This window comes from Podarcis cretensis (assembly GCF_951804945.1).
Source record: "Podarcis cretensis genome assembly, chromosome: 5".
Taxonomy (NCBI): Eukaryota; Metazoa; Chordata; class Lepidosauria; order Squamata; family Lacertidae; genus Podarcis; species Podarcis cretensis.
The window spans coordinates 14,830,804-14,848,327 of record NC_137174.1 but is presented as its reverse complement, the minus strand read 5'-3'; the positions used below and the strand labels follow the sequence as shown (position 1 = coordinate 14,848,327).

General features: G+C 45.6%; 1 protein-coding gene across 1 annotated transcript in view; it reads left to right on the top strand.

The window, feature by feature from the left end:
- SYNPO2L (synaptopodin 2 like) overlaps positions 1–15,154 on the top strand; it is a 40,188-nt gene extending 25,034 nt beyond the window's left edge. Inside the window, exon 5 of the mRNA XM_079975117.1 lies at positions 8,548–15,154. Coding sequence (XP_079831243.1) covers positions 8,548–10,883 — 2,336 coding nt within the window. The 3' untranslated portion in view covers positions 10,884–15,154. The remainder of the gene's footprint in view (positions 1–8,547) is intronic.
- The last annotated feature ends 2,370 nt before the right edge of the window (positions 15,155–17,524 follow it).

Sequence of the window (17,524 nt, the reverse complement as noted above, 5' to 3'; positions counted from 1 at the left end):
TTATTAGACTCATCTACCTATGTACTATCTGGAACCAAAGCGGCACATTGGTTGCCAGACACAATTCCCCACCCCCAGCTCTCCCACCCCACTAGCATATCAAGCAACCCCACCCAGCCTTGTGGACAGCAGGATCTAGAAACAATCTAGATTAAAAGCAACATGCTGAGGATGAGCATGAATAATTCTGGATTGGGGGAAACTCAATTTTTGTTCTACAGACTAGTCAGTGTATACAAAGTCTGTGTTTTGTATCCAGAGACCTATGGTACTTGTAGCCAGAGGAGACACCAAAGGAGCTTTATTGAAAAACAGTCTATAAATCAGCTATTGACCCGCCCTCCTTCTGCATCTATCTTTTTCTCTCATCATTCTGTTTAATTCTTCTACAGTTCCTTCTTCCCAAGCATGAAACTTTGGAGTCCTATTTCATTCCTCTCTTTCTTTTTAAAAATTTATTGTATACAAGTTACTGCCATTTTTTGACTTTTCAAATATTGCCAACATTCTCTTTTTGTTCCCTCTTTTTGACTACTACTTAATGGTTTAGTTGCTGGTTTGCCTACATTTCATCTTTGTTTAACTCTTTCTTCATTGACTACTTTTTTCTTTACTGGATTCAATTTAAGCTACAATACTACTTCTTGCTTTTAAATCCCTTCACTCTTCCCCATCTTTCTCTTTTGCCCTACATCCTTCTGTCAATATGTTCCTCTTTGCTAAACCTTGAGTGCTTCCTCTGCCTCCTGACATTCAGCCATCTCTCCCCCTTGAAACAGGGCTTAGACCACATTCCCAAAGAATCTCACTCTTCTCCCTTCATTCTGCCTTCTGTACCCCTTCCCCTCTCCTTATAGCGGTATCTTTTTTGATCTGTTCTTTTTCATATACGCACTGAATAACGGGGGTGGCTAACCATTTTCAGGCAAGGGCCACATGGTAAATTGAGTGTGACCAAAGCAAAAATGTAGGTATGGCTGAAGTAGAAAATTGAAGCCCTTTTAATAACTTTCCCAGAATTCCCATTGCATATTTATTTCATTTCTTTGTTGTTTATTTAACTCCCTGCTTCCGTCCAAATCCTTCCCTTCGTTTAATTGTCCCCCCCCCAAAAAAACCCCATTTATCTCTATCTCTTCTTTCCATCAACGAACTCTTCTCTTTATGAAACCCCAAATCATTTTATCTTCTTTCCATCTAAAGTGAATCCATCCCCTTCCTTAATCATCCTCTCCAATTAATTTTATTTGTACAACATCCAGTGACTAGCTATTTAGGCATAATGATAAACAAGTAATAATAAGCAGTCTGTTTACAGGGTTGCCAGCTTTTAATTTCAAAAATTCTGGGACCTGGCTGAAGCCAGGGTTGGGTCCAAGCAGTAGAGCTTAGAAGATTTGCTGGGTCCAAGAGAATAACAATAGCTTCCTATTTACTTTTTTGTAACATAGTTTATGTTCATTTTCATCTTTAAACTGTTTAAATGGTTGCGTCAAGATAGATCATTGTCTACATTAGACATATGACATGCAACAATTACGTAAAAATAAAACAACAAAAAACACTCAAATAAACATTTCTGAATATATAAACATTGAAGCATTGAAGTTTATATACCAAAATCATTAAACTTATTACAGATATGAAACGATGTGTAGTAATGTTTATTGGTTAGATTGGTGACCATAAGTAAAAGTATTTTGTATCAATAATGATTTGAATTTATGGGGGGGGGGATATGTATAAAATATGTATTTCCTTCACTCGACTGTGCTGTAAACTCTGGGTACTGTTCCACCATATACCTCATTATTTGTGTAATCAATAAAGTCACACCGGACTGCATTCTTCTGCAGTTTTTAGCATGACATTGAGGAGCTGAGCAGGGAAAATGGGTGTGAGGGCAGTCTTGACTCCTGCTGTAGCTACTTCCTCTTTCTTCTGATCTTTCTTCAGCTGCCATGCCTTCCTGAGCTCTGCGGAACTTGTGGAGGGCAGCTATGGTGGAGCTGCACACACAGTACAGCAGGGATCAGCAAACTTTTCCAGCAGGGGGCCGGTCCACTTCCCCTCAGACCTTGTGGGAGGCCAGACTGTATTTTTTAAAAAAGAAAATGAACAAATTCCTATGCCCCACAAATAACCCAGAGATGCATTTTAAATAAAAGCACACATTCTACTCATGTAAAAATACGCTGATTCCCGGACCGTCCGTGGGCTGGATTTAGAAGGCGATTGGGCCGGATCCGGCCCCCGGGCCTTAGTTTGCCTAACCATGCAGTACAGCATGTCTCACGTGTCACAGAGTGTGAAATGGTGTTCTCTGGTTCATCTCCCATTTACTTATAAGACATCTGAAGGCAGCCCTGTTTAGGGAAGTTTTTAATGTTTGAAGTTTAGCGTTCTGTTGGGAGCTGCCCAGAGTGGCTGGGGAAACCCAGCCAGATGGGTGGGGTATAAATAATAAAATTAGTAGTAGTAGTATACTTGGTGCCTCTGGACTAGAAATGGGCAAATCTGTTGATTTTGGTTTCTCATCTTTCCCGTCTTAAGTTCAGTTCGCCACATCCATTTGAACCGCTGCTTATTTTAAGGAGTGTGTTCAAGCTGGCTTTTCCCTGAGAAGCTACATCCTGAAACAGTTGGTGGCACGGGAGGCCTCGCCCTTGCTGGATGGCACACCTGGGCCTTTTATGGGCAGGACATAGAATGTGCCCCGTAACACATCTGCTGTTTTTCAACAGGCTGGGGGATGCTTTGGGGTCCAAAGGACCTTTGTGGTAGCTTCTTCTTGTTGTTTTTAAACACACACACACACACACACACACACACACTCTTACTCTACCTTGCACATATAAAGGACATGCAGCTGCTCTTATTCTCTAACCTCTTATATTTGGCTCTCTGTGTTCACTGTGACAACTGCCGTGGAAAAATTGTTTTGCCTGCCAAAGTTCACTCAACTTTGGCTATATTGAGAATGTGTTCTTGCTATACTGCATCAGTTACTCTTTATGGATCATATGTAAGGATATGAACAGGGTCAAAATGAATAGGGCATGATCTAGCCAACTTTAAGCACATTTAAATCCCGTAGATTTTGATTGAAATGATGTAAGCACATGTGATTAACTCTGCAGCTGAAATGCATAAGACAACCAGGTTCTTAGCTTTGCTGGCTCATGCGCATAGTGTTTAGTAGGAGTTAAAAATTCAGCAAAGCACAGGACATCATCTGTTCTGTAAAACATTCCAATCTTTTTCGCTTCAAATTCAAATATCTCACCAATAGAAATCTACTGACTGGGTTAAAACTTGATTACGCTCATCATATTCTACAGGCTCAATATGTTTTTCACTCCTGTGTCTACATACACTGATTCACACACTGCTATATATACTTCATGAAAACATACAGATCACTCTCTTTCAGCCTTTATCAGAGAACCCTTGCCTTTATCAAATACCTGTCGATCTGCTATTGCAGTGAATTTCCGTTGATATGGACAGACTTTCACAATTCGTCCTGTACTATAAATAGTCCAGCCTTTGGAGTTGTTTGCTTTGAGGTTGTACTGCAATGTTGCTTAATCTCTGGCTGATGTAAAAAGTGGTTCATATGACTATGTCATTCTGTAAAGGTTATTGGTTCTTTATTTTCAATGGGGAGTGAGATTGAGCTGCAGAGAACTTAGTTACATGGTTAAATAAACTGCTGCTTGCATGGACCTCCCCTTCTCAGGCATTGGCATGGTCTAGATTTTATACTAGGACAAGGGGTTTCTATGAACTCTAGTAACATGCTGGAAAGTATTGGAGATATTAGGCAGTCCAACACCATCCCACAGTGCTGCTCCACTTGCTTTCATATAAAACTGGAAGGGAAATGAGGCCATGATGTGCTCCTGATTCACATTGCAGTAATTTCAGGTGTTCTAAAATCAAAGCTGCTTGTTTTGAGTAGCTGTGTTAAATGGAGGCCCTGATGACAGCATATGTCACTTTGACAGTAGTCAGAAATACATAAGAAGAATTTGGTGCTTTTGGGAGGCAGTGTATGTGCAGCCAATATCACACAGTAATGCATACAGACATTTTTGTGACAAACAATGCAGTAGACACCCTTCCACCTTCTCCCCCTGCAAAGTTCATAATGGGAAATAGTGGAGGAACTACCTGGTCCAGAGAGAGGAAAACACCTATTACACCCTTTCCTTATCCTGATCTCACAATGGATCCTTGCATTGTTCTGGCAGTACATTGTAGCAGGAAGAGCTGGGGCAATATATATTTTACCTTTGCTGATAAATTCCAGTCTTATAATTCTCCCATCAGGAGGGTTCTTCCTTGGTGATTCCACGTTATTTTGCCAATTCAAATTTATCCCTCCTAAAAAATCTCATACTCAGCTACAGCTGTTAGAACAGGGAGCATGTTGATAATTGTGTAACATCTAGAAAGTGAGGCACCACTAAGGGCTCATCCATGCTTACTTTTTTGCCACTTTTCTAGGCACAGATCCGGGTCCAAGCAGGTGTGTGTGTGTGTGGTTTATCTTTCTTCTTCCCCTGGCATGCTTTCCCTGGGGAAAGCCATGTTTTACCACTGATCAGAGCAAGTTGCAACCGGGTTTTCCATGGATTGTCATTTGCTCCAATTCAGAAGCAGATTGTGGGTTTTCCTGGGGCAGACTGGGACATTCTTCTTAGCAGTTTAGGAATAGCCTGGGATCCGACATTCCGTTGTGACCACCTCCTGAAGTTTTAAAACAAAGGAAACATAACTCCAAGATGGGAAACAATCCTCTTTTAACTCCAGTAGGTCAGTTCCCCAGGGTCCAACTAAGATATGAAGGCAGTCATGTTTGTTTGTTTGTTTTATTCACATGTCTGCTCCATTTATGACTAATTATTTAGACATGGTTTCAGGCCAGAGTCAGTCTTGGTTGCTCTGAGGGGATGTTACCTATTGTGAGAGGGGCAAGCAGACTGTGACCTTGCTTCTCCTGCTTGATCTCCCCATGGTTTTCTGTACCATTGACCATGGCATCCTTCTGATCTGTAGAATGGGCATTGGGAAAACTGACTTCAGTTTTCTGTTCCTACCTGGATGGAATTGCATTCTACAGAAAAGAGCAGGTTCGCAGCTTGCGGATGCTGCTGAATTCAGCAGTGTCAGTGGAAGCTCAGGTGGCCTCAGTGGCTCGGAGTGCCTTTTTCCAGCTACAATTTAGGTCCAAGGTACCCCAGGGATCACCTGAACCCTTATATCCCAGCTCAGTCACTGAGATCAGCATCTCTGGTTGTTCCCCGAGTTGATGAGGCTCATTTGGAAACAACAAGAAACCAAATCTTTAGTGGTCAGCCCAGTCCTTTGCCAAAAGAGATTCAACAGTCTTCAGCTGTTTCAACTTTTGAACGCCTGCTGAAAACTTTTCTGTTCTGCCAGGCCTATGCAGGCATCCTTCCGCAGTGGTCAATTGATGCCTGTTTTAAACTTTTTAATGGTGATGAATGGCCCATCTCCATTTGGAGAAATCTACACTGATGTTATCCTTTGCAAATGACTGTATCAGAAAAATGCCATTTGTGAAGCATGCCTGAGTATCAGGAAAGATGACAGTGTTTTTGGATTTAGTGCCTTCATGCTCAGTGACTCAAAGAGTCCCCTCTCCTGAGCGCAAGTGTGGAAACATTTGTGGCAAGGGACATGTCCTATTTTAAACCCCATCTATGGGAGGAGGATGGGAAGTGGAGCAAGTGTTTGACAGTTGACAATGTCCATCACACTGTTTAGTGATGATGCCTGGGGGGTAAAAATAGAGAGAGTTACCTCATGGCTTTCAGCAGCAATGTCGAGGAGACAAAAGAGAGGCTTTAAAAGGCTAGTGGAGCTGCAGGCAAAGGGCCTGGGCTCTTTTAAGGTTTTGGTTCTGCTCCAGAAGGGAGCTGTTCTGCTTCTCCCTCTGTTTATGGAGAGCTGTGAGTTAAGGGTGTGTGACATGCCCTTCTCTCCGGGACTAGATGTTGCTTTCAAGAGCTTGGACCAACCATATGCAGGTACCAGTTTATTTTGCATGCCAAACTTTTGCAAGCCTCCTCACAGACAGAGGCTCCACTTGGCATAAGGGGCTTTGCTTTCAGATGGTTTGTATTGCAGTGGAAGGAAGCTGTAGGTGAAAGGTAGCTGAATTTTTGGACAGTAGGAAGTGGAATGAGGAGAACCAGCTGGAAGGGGCTTTAAACATCCTGTCAGTTGTGCAGTGACTAGTTGCCTGATGTGATCACTAAATTATAATGGCCGTAAAGAAGGTAAAACAGTGCCGATGAAAATAATTGGTGGTTGATTCAGGACAAGGAAAAGGAAGCATGCCTTCAAAAAAGATGCACAGTGATTTTATGGAATTTGCTCCCACAAAATATTGGGGTGACCCCTTGGGGAGGCTTGCTCTGGAGGGTGACTAAAGAGAGTGACTCATGGGGGAGAGAAAACTCATTGGCTATTAGTCATGATGGCTACTGGGGATCTCCACATGCAGAGGTGAGGAGGGCAGACTATGCTGCCTCCACCCCTGAGCTACTTGGAAACAGCTACCTTTGGAAAAAGGATGCTGAACTAGATGGATCCTTGGTCTGATCTTACATGATTATTAAACACAGAAGATTTCAGGTTTATTGGAATTTCAGCTATTGTTTCCATTGTACTTTGTACATTCCGTGATTTTTTATGAGGTGTATAGAGCCCTGTTGGTATCTTCAGCACCTTCTGTTCCCACAGATTTGTCTGTCACTCGTCTTGACCTTCAGTGTGCCCAACAGTGGAATGGATAACATTCCAGAACAGCCTGTATCTCAGTGGTTGTGCCTTTAGAATGAATGGAGCAGCAAAGGGAGGAGAAGGAGGAAAAAAATGAGAGGAGGCTGAAGCAGGAAGTGCTGCCTTTTCTCTTAGGGCATTTTAAACATGATATTAAAAATGTTTTTGAGACTCCTTCCTATTTATTTTTTTAATGTCTCCTATGAATACTGTTCATGCATGATGAGGGAGAGACAAGAAACGGAATGTACACACCGACTACACTGGAGTTAATTTTCATTAAGAATCGTTTTACAGGCAATTTAAGTCTCACACGTGAAAATGTTTCACTATGGTTATCTTGGACCATTGATTAAACGTCAAGAAAAATCCATCGGAAAAATATTTTCCCCCGTTTTTATTTTAAATGTTTTCCATCAAGTAACCCCCTCAGATTCCAGAAACTCTTCAGCAGAGAAATGGAGATGGATGATAGCCTTGACTGCAATTGACAAGGCATCATTTTCTTCTTTAAGGTGATGAAATGTGTTTGGAATCGTGTATCCGCTCGTGGCTCCCATCGTGTGCTCTCTCCTTGCAGCACGCCCTTGGCTTGTTGTCTTCTGACCTCTCTCCCCCCTGCCCCACTCATCCCCACTAAAATTCTCTCTGTTACAAACACACATACTATGCTTCTCTGTGCTGGAGTAGAGGACATTTTTGCTCGAGCAGCACATGCAACAAAATGAGATGGCAGAAAAATACCATTTCAGATATCTGCAAATGGAAGATCATATTTTTACACGCTGCTTTACATTTATTTATTTCTTTGTTTGTTTGTTTGTTTGAATTTATATACTGCTTGATTGTAGGGGGGAAAGAGTCAAAGTGGTTTACATTCTAATAGAAAACTAGCACAGCGCAGGAAGGGGGCTACTTGAGCAAGAATCATAGAACTGTAGAGTCGAAAGGGACCTTTCACTTTGGTCTGCCAGGGGAGGAGGTGTTTCCACTTCCTGGAAGCTATTTGTGGGGGCTCATCTCAAAAGTCGCCCACCTGGAGCCTGACATGGTACACCTTACTCAACTCTGCATGCGTAGACCCAGCCTCAGTCCTATGAAACCTGTCTTGGACTACCGCAGGCAGTGGGAAATTGTGACCTTGATTTTTGTCCAAACCTCAGATCCAAACTGGAAGAGCCAATGTCAGAAGTTTATTATTTTCCCCTATCCAGCCAGCTCTGATATCCCCACATTACCTGAATGTCTGGCACAGTACTGGTAATAGTTAGCAGGAGGGGCAAGAACATTCCTCATGTTGATAGGTAACTCTTAAGAACATAAGAAGAGGTTGCTGAATCAGGCCAGCGGGCCATCTAGGTCTGCATCCTGCTCTCACAGTGGCCAGCTAGATGCCTGTGAGAAGTCCGCAAGCAGGTCCTGAGTGTAAGAGCACTTTCCCCTCCTGCAGTTTCCAGCAACTGATATACAGAAGGATACGGTCTCCGGCTGTGGAGGCAAAGCATAACCATCATGGTAGTAGCTGTTGATAACCTTCTCCACAAATTTGTCTTCTAAAGCCATCCAAGCTGGTAGACACCACTGCCTCCTGTGGGAGAGAGTTCCATGGTTTACTACAGTGTGAATAAGTACTGTATTTTACACTTATGAACATAAGGCAGGCTTGGCTTTCCAACCAGATTCCCCACAGTAGCCTGACTGTGCCTCTCTTTTTGTCACTGTTCCTTGCAGAGCTTCATCGCAGTGAGAGTATGCAGGAAAAGAATGTGAAAGAAGCCAAAACCAAATGCCGAACCATAGCATCCCTGCTGACAGATGCGCCCAACCCCCATTCCAAGGGCGTCCTGATGTTCAAAAAGCGCCGCCAGAGGGCAAAGAAGTACACCTTGGTCAGCTTTGGAAGCGTTGATGAAGACCGCTGCTATGACGAAGAGGACGGCGTCTTCCCAACCAGCGAATCCGAGTTTGACGAGGAAGGCTTCTCTGATGCCCGGAGCTTAACAAACCACTCAGACTGGGACAATACTTACCTTGACATTGAGAAGCCCAAGGGGCCTCCTGCCCACGAGCAGGATCAGGCTCAACAAGGCCTCAGCGGAGTATCAGGCAGGGGGGCGCAGTTGTTTGAGCAGCAAAGGCAGAAGGCTGGTGAACATACTGTGGAGAGAGTCCCTACTCATGAGCCAGAAGAACAGCCCCCACCTCCACCTGCCCTTCAGACGCATAACGTGTTACACAATGAAGCGCCCACTCCACAGAAGGCAGAAAGGGCCCCTCTGAGTGTCCAATTAGAAGCTGTACAGGTCTCTAGCCAGCTGCCATCACCAAGTCCTGCTCAACTCCAGTCTCCATCAGGCATCTTCGGAGGAGGAGGTGTGGGTTCCCCGAACTCGCCAAGTGCTACCAGCATCTTCAACAGATCCGCCCGACCTTTCACTCCCGGTTTTCCCGGGCAACGTCCTATGACTTCCTCTGTCGTGTTCAGACCATCTACACCAAGGAAAAGCAGTGAGAGTTTTGGTGGACAGAGAACAGTGGCGCCTCCTTTCTCCCCTGTCACTCCAGGGACCACTCAGCTTCCTGCCGCTCCCATGGCAGTGCAGCCTAGTGGCCCAGCAAGTGCCTCTGTGTCTCTGTATATCCCAACCCCTCCATCGTTGGTGCAACTCTCAGGGGCTGGAAATTCTGCGGAGGCCAAGCCACCTTCCAACACACCCCGAACCTCCACAGCTTCCATATACCTATCGGCACCTTCTAAGCCAGCTGCAGAGGCTGTCGCTGCTACACCCCCGCCATTGTTGCCTTCCCAAGGCCAAGAGACAGCTTCTTCGACTTTGTACATCAGCCCGGTCCAACAGCAGCCCCTCTCCCAGCCCTTCACTGCTGTAGCGCCAGCCATCTCGCGGCCTGCTTCTGAGCCCTTTGCCTCCAGGGAACAGAGAGTTGCAGTTCCGGCTCCCAGAACGGGTATCTTGCAGGAAGCTCGCCGGCGGAGCAGCAAGAAGCCCATGTTCAAGACTGCGGAGGAGAAGAAGAAGAATTCCCCCAACCCCGAGTTGCTGTCTCTAGTGCAGAACCTGGACGAAAAGCCCAAAGGAGACCACCATGGGGCAGGCTTTGAGTCTGGGCCCGAGGAGGACTTCCTCAGCCTGGGGGCCGAAGCCTGCAACTTCATGCAAGCCTCAGGCCGGAAATTCAAGACCCCGCCCCCAGTAGCTCCTAAGCCCCAGCAGTCAAAGGCCTCTGGCGGACTGGTGAACGGCTCCTCCTCTGCCAACGACATATCCCATTTGAAGGGGAAAGGGGCAGAGCTCTTTGCCAAGCGACAGAGCCGCATGGACAAGTTTGTCGTGGAGTCTGCTCTAACACCGGCCCCAAAGGCCAGAACCCCATCCCCGACCCCTTCCCTGCCTTCCTCCTGGAAGTACTCCCCCAACATCCGGGCCCCACCCCCCATTGGTTACAACCCACTGCTCTCTCCGTTTTATCCCCTGGCAGCCAGCAGGTCGCAGGCCAGCAAGGCAGAGAGCAAAGTGAAAAAGGGGCCCAGCCAGAAATCGGGGATCAAGGCCATCGACTTCATGCGGCACCAGCCGTACCAGCTGAAGTCCGCCATGTTCTGCTTCGGGGATGTGCCAGGCTCTGACGTCCAGGCCTCCTCCACAAGCCAGGCAGCCCAGCAGTCCAGCCTGTCTTTCACCCCGGCCAAGCAAGTGCCCGTGAAAACAGCCCGGACCTATGAGATCCGCCGCTTCTCCACACCTGCTCCAGTGCCGGCTTCTAGCAGCCTGGCCCCTACGGTGCTGGCCCCCCGCTCTGCCACCACGTTGGATGAGCCTGTGTGGAGGACAGAAATGACCTCCATCTCTGCACCCGCTTCCCCAGGGCCCTTCCAGGTGGCTCCCCCACAGTATCTAAGCTCCCCTGACCTCAGCCAGCCAGGCAGGGGGCCTTCCCCAAGCCGACCCTCCTCATCCTCCAGTTTCCAGGTAGCGAGACCCAGGTTCTCAGCTGCGCAAACTGGGATGCAGGCACACATCTGGAGGCCAGGTTCTGGTCACCAGTGAAAGAGAAATAACGCTTCCCCATCCCCATCAGTGGGCTTCTTCACACATTGTGGTTTTTTAGGTTTACACCTAAGGGTTGGGGGGGGGCGTACATCTTCAAATTTAAAGTGTAAATGCAGCAGTTTATCCTAAAAGTGCACCCACCAGAGAGCTACGATTGGCTGCAGCTCACTGCTGAGTTCCCACTTTGTGGCAAACCCAGGTTTGCTGCCGTGTAGTAATGTGTTGAGATGGCCCACACGCGCAAGGCATGCGTTTGAACAGAATAGTTACCTTTAGCTCCTCCCCTCCCTTTTCTGTTTAAGTTGAGTTCCTGTAAATTAGGACAATGAAGCCAAATGGGAGGCAAGCAGCCTCCTTTTCTGAATCACTGAACTATCCACTTTTTGGACTTGCGACGTTTCCAAGGGATTTAACTGTGTGTGGCCGGAGCAAGAGAAAAGTAGCAACGATAGAAGGATTTGCCATTCACGTAGCAGCAAGATTCATAACCGCCCTAGGAAAAGCAGTGCTGTGCAGCTGTAAGCAAGTGCATTTTTATCTCTGAGAACAGCTCCTCGCCTCATCATCCGGAAGCCCCATGTAGCGTGAGCGTGGTGGAAAAGAAGCAGTCGCAGAGGCATGGATGGACCCTCCTAATTGTCTCTCAAAATCTGCCTGCTAAAGCCCACAAACTCAAAGTTTTCATCACTCTCTTCCAAACAGGATTGTCTTGGAAGCTTGTTGTGAGTTCTTGGGGAGGCAGCCAGTGATGTATTACAAGTTTCCGCTCATGCTAGGTGTAAGATACCCAGTCTTTGCCCTGCCTTAACTGAGAGCAATGCTGTAGCACAGCCAAAGTTTTCCAAGGAAATGCAAATTGTTGTTATTATTTCTTAAGTTTGTATATGGCCATTCATCTGAAGATCCCAAGGTGGTTCACAACAGAAAATCACTTTCTCTTTTGCATTTACAGGAAAGGCTTAGCAGGCATTTCCTCATTATCCCTGTGTTATATCTCTGTCTCCACATTAGCATTATGAAGCAAATATGGCGACTGCCAGGCATGACATTTGCCTTGTAACATGCCGTTCTCTCTTGAAATGCCCCAAGACTATGCCCCAGAATCATCTGCTTCTCCAACAGATAAGTCAGATAGAAAGTTTGAAAGCAACTGGTTGGAACAGATGTGTGTGCCATTTGCTATGTAATTAAATGAGACAGGAGACACAAATTCCTCAAAGTTTCCTGGTCCTCCTCTGAACAGCTGAACGAGAGAGAGGCTGTGCAGGACTGCAAGGGCTGAAAAGCAGCATGAGATGAGAATTCGAGGTGGAAGAGACACAGAGGCAGCAAGGCAGTCAAATGACTACTTCTTTATGGCAGTAGTGGGGTGAAGGTGTGTGAAGATGCAGGGAAGATCTTCTCTCTATCTCTCTCTGCTTAGTAGCCAATTTGCGTTGGTCAGAAACCGGACAATATTGTGTGTCGAAGCACCAGAGAAAGAGAACCCTTTCAGAAAAATGAAAGGAAGACCAAGTGTGGGATTTTGGAGTGCAAGGTTTGACATTAATCTCTTGCTAGAATAGGACACTGTAAGTGGGAGGGAGGAATATGTGAGCAAGTGTGGGAGTGGTTTTCAGAGTCCACAGGACAGAGTTTTAAGGCGTTCCTGTACCTCAGATGCTTGGTCCAATGTCTGACAAGCTAGCAACTGGAAATGCAATTCCAGGGCCAGTTTTTGTAGACTCTCCCAGGTCAATGAAAGCTAGCAGGGTGGGAAGGGATGGCTAGGAATTGTATATCTACCGGTACTCAAAGCCAGGAAGGGATAGAACAGGCAGCTTGCTGGAAAAACTGCCCTGGATGTGCTTGGGGGGTGTTTTGCATCCTCAGAAGCAGGTGGTGGCCATACTAAAACCAAGAAAGTGGGGGGGGGGGAGAGATGGCATTAATCAATGTAATATCTTTAATTTCTGTCAGCATAACTTGAAGCTTCTGAGTTTGGCCTCTTTACCCATTTGCATGAGAAAATAACTATGTAAGATATGAAACAAACCCAGCCCCTGTCCCCCAAATATTTAATATGATGGTAGGGAGATCCGTTTAACAAAATGCTGCACAGTGTATACCTGATTCCCACACAAACTAGACCTTGCCTGGCTTATCTTGGCCACTGTCCACGCCAGTTCACAATGTATTATTTGTATGGAGGCCCAGTTAAAACACCAAAGTACAAGGGCAGGCCACTGTTCCTGCAGAAACAGGGGCCTAATTAATTGTTTGTACTCTTGGGGCATTCAGTCTCTACTCAGAGAAAAGCGAGGGCAGGGCTTTTTTTCCCAGCTCACTGAAACTCCGTTCCGGCACCTCTCAGATGGGTGCCATGCTCATTATAAGAGAGCAAGGGAAGTGAGTTCCAGCACCTCTTTTTCTAGAAAAATAGCACTGAGCAAGGGTGAATTGACTAGGCCCACGACCTCCTGTGGTGCATCATTGCTGCACAGTTTAGAGCCATTCGTGAGTTTGGGGGGTGAAGTTCTGAAGTGGAGAGGCTCCCCATGTGATTTAGAGCCCTATATGTTTGCACATGAGGAGACTGAGCGGCTGAATAAGGCTTGTAGCATGGAGAAAAGCATGTCTGCCATTTGAAATCAATGCATCATGTATATGTTTTGGCCAGTTATCATGAGGCTCAAAAAGCAGCTGAGATGCTGATTCCTTACTCCCTGCTGGTTGGAGAAGATACACACACAAAAATACATATATACTGTATATATGAGAATACTCCTGATCCTGTGAGTCAGGTGATAGCAAAGAGCCAATGCCCTGTCACTGCCTGTTATCGTAACAGTTTGGTGCACTCTTATCTTATTGTAGATGGAGTCCAGATATTGTTGGACTACAAACTCCCACCATTCCCAGCCACCTTAGCCAACTGTAAGAGATGATGGGTGTTGGAGACCAACATCATCTTGAGACGCAATGTTGGAGAACACAGGCCTGATCTCAGCTGTCTGTTGCAGGAAGTTATCCTTTCAGCAGGCAAGGGTGGTTGAGGTGGGGCTCCAAGTGCAAGAGGGTGGATAGGTTCAAGGAAGAGTAGATCTGAAATACTGGTTAACATTGTCTGAAGAATACTAAGTCTGAAGAATGCAAACCTGTCATTCAAGAGGGAGACAGATGGAGCACAAGGGTGGTTTATAACGTGCGGTTTCCACAGCCAGATATGTACTTAGGCCCAAGGTCAAATAAGTTTGGGAGGCCTCAGCCTCCGTGTAGTCCTACTGACCTTATGCAGCCAAGTTTGAGTGTTGAGACCTAGCGAAATCGGGCCTGGGGAGGTGGGGTTGATCACTGGGATATACTTCTCGAAGTTGCTGTGCCGTGAAATGCAGGTTGCCAGTTTCTGCCTCTTGAGCCTCCTGTGTGTTTAACAGCTGCTTGACTGTCTGCAAGAAGCACTGTAGTGATGGTAGCAGAACCTCCCTGCCAGGCCTGGCTTGCTCTGCAGCAACCAAAGGTGAAAAAGCTCTCTTGGTGCCCTTTCACTAAGAGCCCTCCTGGAAAGGCTTAGTACAGGCAGGAAGTACGGATCAGGGTAGTGATAGGCTTATCTTTGAAAACGGGTGCTGGGCACCATGAGAATGTAGAAGATAGGCTCTTCCCATTCCTTCTGCCTGACACAGGTTTTCATCATTTAAGAAGAGGTGTGAAATGGTGGAGGGAGGCAGCCTCTTTGCAAGAAGCCTGAGAAGAGAGCGCACTAGAGGAAGGGATCCAGTGGCTCTCTTCTGCATGACAGCCCCTGTCGAGCCAGTCTGTGCTCTAGAAAGGTTCCAAGTCCAATCTTACAGCTTAGGAAGTGAAACCAGGATCTAGAATTCAGAACAGCTTAGGAAGCAATACCGGGAGCTAGAATACAGAACAAGAGTTGGGAGCAAGGCATTTGGAGGAGCTCTTGATGAGGCTTCTGTCATTTTCACGGTCACACACAACCCAGCTGGAAACCACATCAGTGAAATTTTCACATTACCCTTTGTCAGATACCTTGTCATTGTTTACTATTTAAACCGGGAGCTCTCTTGCTTCTCCAGGAGGGTGTTCAAATTTCACATCCAAGAAACGAACCTGCCAGCAACATCCTGAAATACACAGGGCTGTACATCTCAAGCAGTAAGAAAACTTTGTTCCGTTCTTTTGGAAATATTTTTATTTCATTTTATTTTTGAAGTTAAAAGTCACTTTACAACTGCTTGTGCTGAGGAATAAATTTCTGATACGCACTTTAACCGTTGCCTTCATTTGCCTCTTTCATTTTCAGTTGCTTTCACGGTGTGATCCCAAAACATCTTCACACTTGAACCAATGCTGTTACATTCAGTCAAAATGACTCTGCATTGCACTAAGCTGCCAGTCTAAGATAATGAGAGAAGGCGACATTTAAGTAGCATTGATGCTGCTCATGTAATAAGCTGCTTTATCAGGCATAGGGAACCGCTGGTCAGGGATGATGAGCATTTTAGTCCACCAATGACTGGACAGCCACAGTTTCAGTATATCCGTGTGATGCAAAATCTTCAAAGCAAGTGAATGAAACATGGTGTATCCGGAGATGGGGAGGGAACTCTAATGATGGACTTCAACCTCTCACCTGTTGGATTCTGAGAAATGTATTGCTCCCCCTCCTCACACACATAATGTACACATCTTGACTGCCTTATATTTCCCACACTCCTGCAATCCAGCCCTTTCTCCTGGTGCATATCCTGTTAGTCGCAAACAGATTCAGTGGGAAACAAATACACAGAAAACACTGGAGAATCAGAACCAAACCTGAAACTCCCTAACAGCCAAGAAAAAATCAGGATTCCATACTCCACATCCTTGCTCTCATCTGTGAAAGTTGTGGGATTCTCCAGCACCGTTTGCCCCTCCCCCCTTGAAAAAGTGGCTCTCTGTTCCTCTCAACCCATTAAGACGCTTCTATCTTCTTCCCTCACAATCAGAGGAAATGATGGATGCCTCTCAAATCCCCAAATCTCCCCCTGGAGAGTTCTCAGTGGTCTATGCCCTTTTGAGGCTGCCCTTTGTGGTTTTAGCATGAGTTTTAAGTCAGGGAATAAGGAAAAGCTCTTACAGTCACCTCCATTGTGCTCCTAAACAAGGTCCCTTCCGCAAGTTGTTTACAATATAGCAGGTTTTAAAAAACCAGTGCAAATATGTGCCTTTTCTGCTGCTATGTATTAGGCCCACTGTGCATCTTGCAAATGTCTTCACTGAAAGGTCAAATCCACACTATTCATGGCTTTCCCCAAAGAATCCTGGGAATTGTAGTTTATCCCCCCACAAAGCTATAGTTCCCAGCACCCTCAACAAACTAAAGTCCCCATGATTCTTTGGGAGAAATCATGTGCTTTGCATGTATGGTGTGGATGTGAGCAGATTCTAATTCCTTCCTCCTTTACAGAGAGGATATAAGGCACATGCGCACATGGCCACTAGATGGTGGTCTCGTGCTTCCATAGCCTACCAGGGTTCTGCATTCACCTGCTGTAGTGATAAGTTGGGAGGATTTAAAATCTTATGGCAGACTTACAAATCCTCTCCACTTAATCTTTTGCCCTTTGGACTTCACAGAGAATCACATCTGGCAATTACTCTGTGCCACATATTTGCAGGGTTGCAAACCGATTGCACATTCTTGGCTCTGCAAACGGATGGCTTGCAAAAAATCTATTTTGCTCCACCTGCGCTGTTAGGATCACAGGCCGCGTCACAATTCTTCCACTTCGCCCAGCAGGCAGCTGTGGTCTAATGATGCTAACCTTTTGTTGCTTGTGCAGGTTACAACTAGTAAGGGCTTGCTGTTTGCTGCTGCCTTAGGCTCTCTGCAAGGGTGAGATGCATCACACACCACTGAACTACAAGAAAAACAAACGTCTGCGGAAAACAGAAATATAACAACTCAGCATGGAAGCATCATGTATGAGGTCTCATTTAGAGGTATGATTTTGCATTTAGTGGTAGGAAAATATGGTCACATCATCAACATACATTTAAAGCAATGGCTTCCCTCAAAGAATCATGGGAGCTATAGTTTGTTCCCCACAGAGCCACAAATTCCTGCACCCTTCACAGACTTCAGTTCAGGATTATTTGGGGGGAAACCATGTGATTTACATGTGTGTTGTAGATGTGGCTACATAGCTGGGTTTGTAAAAGTCTAGAGGTTTTGCATTCCCTATGTCAGATGCAACAAAATCATCAGTGGTTTAAAACCAAATACACAGAATAGAAATACAACAGAGCATAATTTTCTAAACCAGTTCATCCAAGAACAGAACAAAAGGGTGAATCTAACCCTAGCCCACAATATTCAATCTATAATACTAACTAACTAATAATAATAAAAATTATTATTTATACCCCGCCCATCTGGCTGGGTTTCCCCAGCCACTCTGGGTGGCTTTCAACAAAACACTAAAATACAATAACCTATTAAACATTAAAAGCTTCCCTAAACAGGGCTGCCTTCAGATGTCTTCTAAAAGTTTGGTAGTTATTTTTCTCTTTGACATCTGGTGAAAGGGCATTCCACAGGGAAGGCGCCACTACCGAGAAGGCCCTCTGCCTGGTTCCCTGTAACTTGGCTTCTCGCA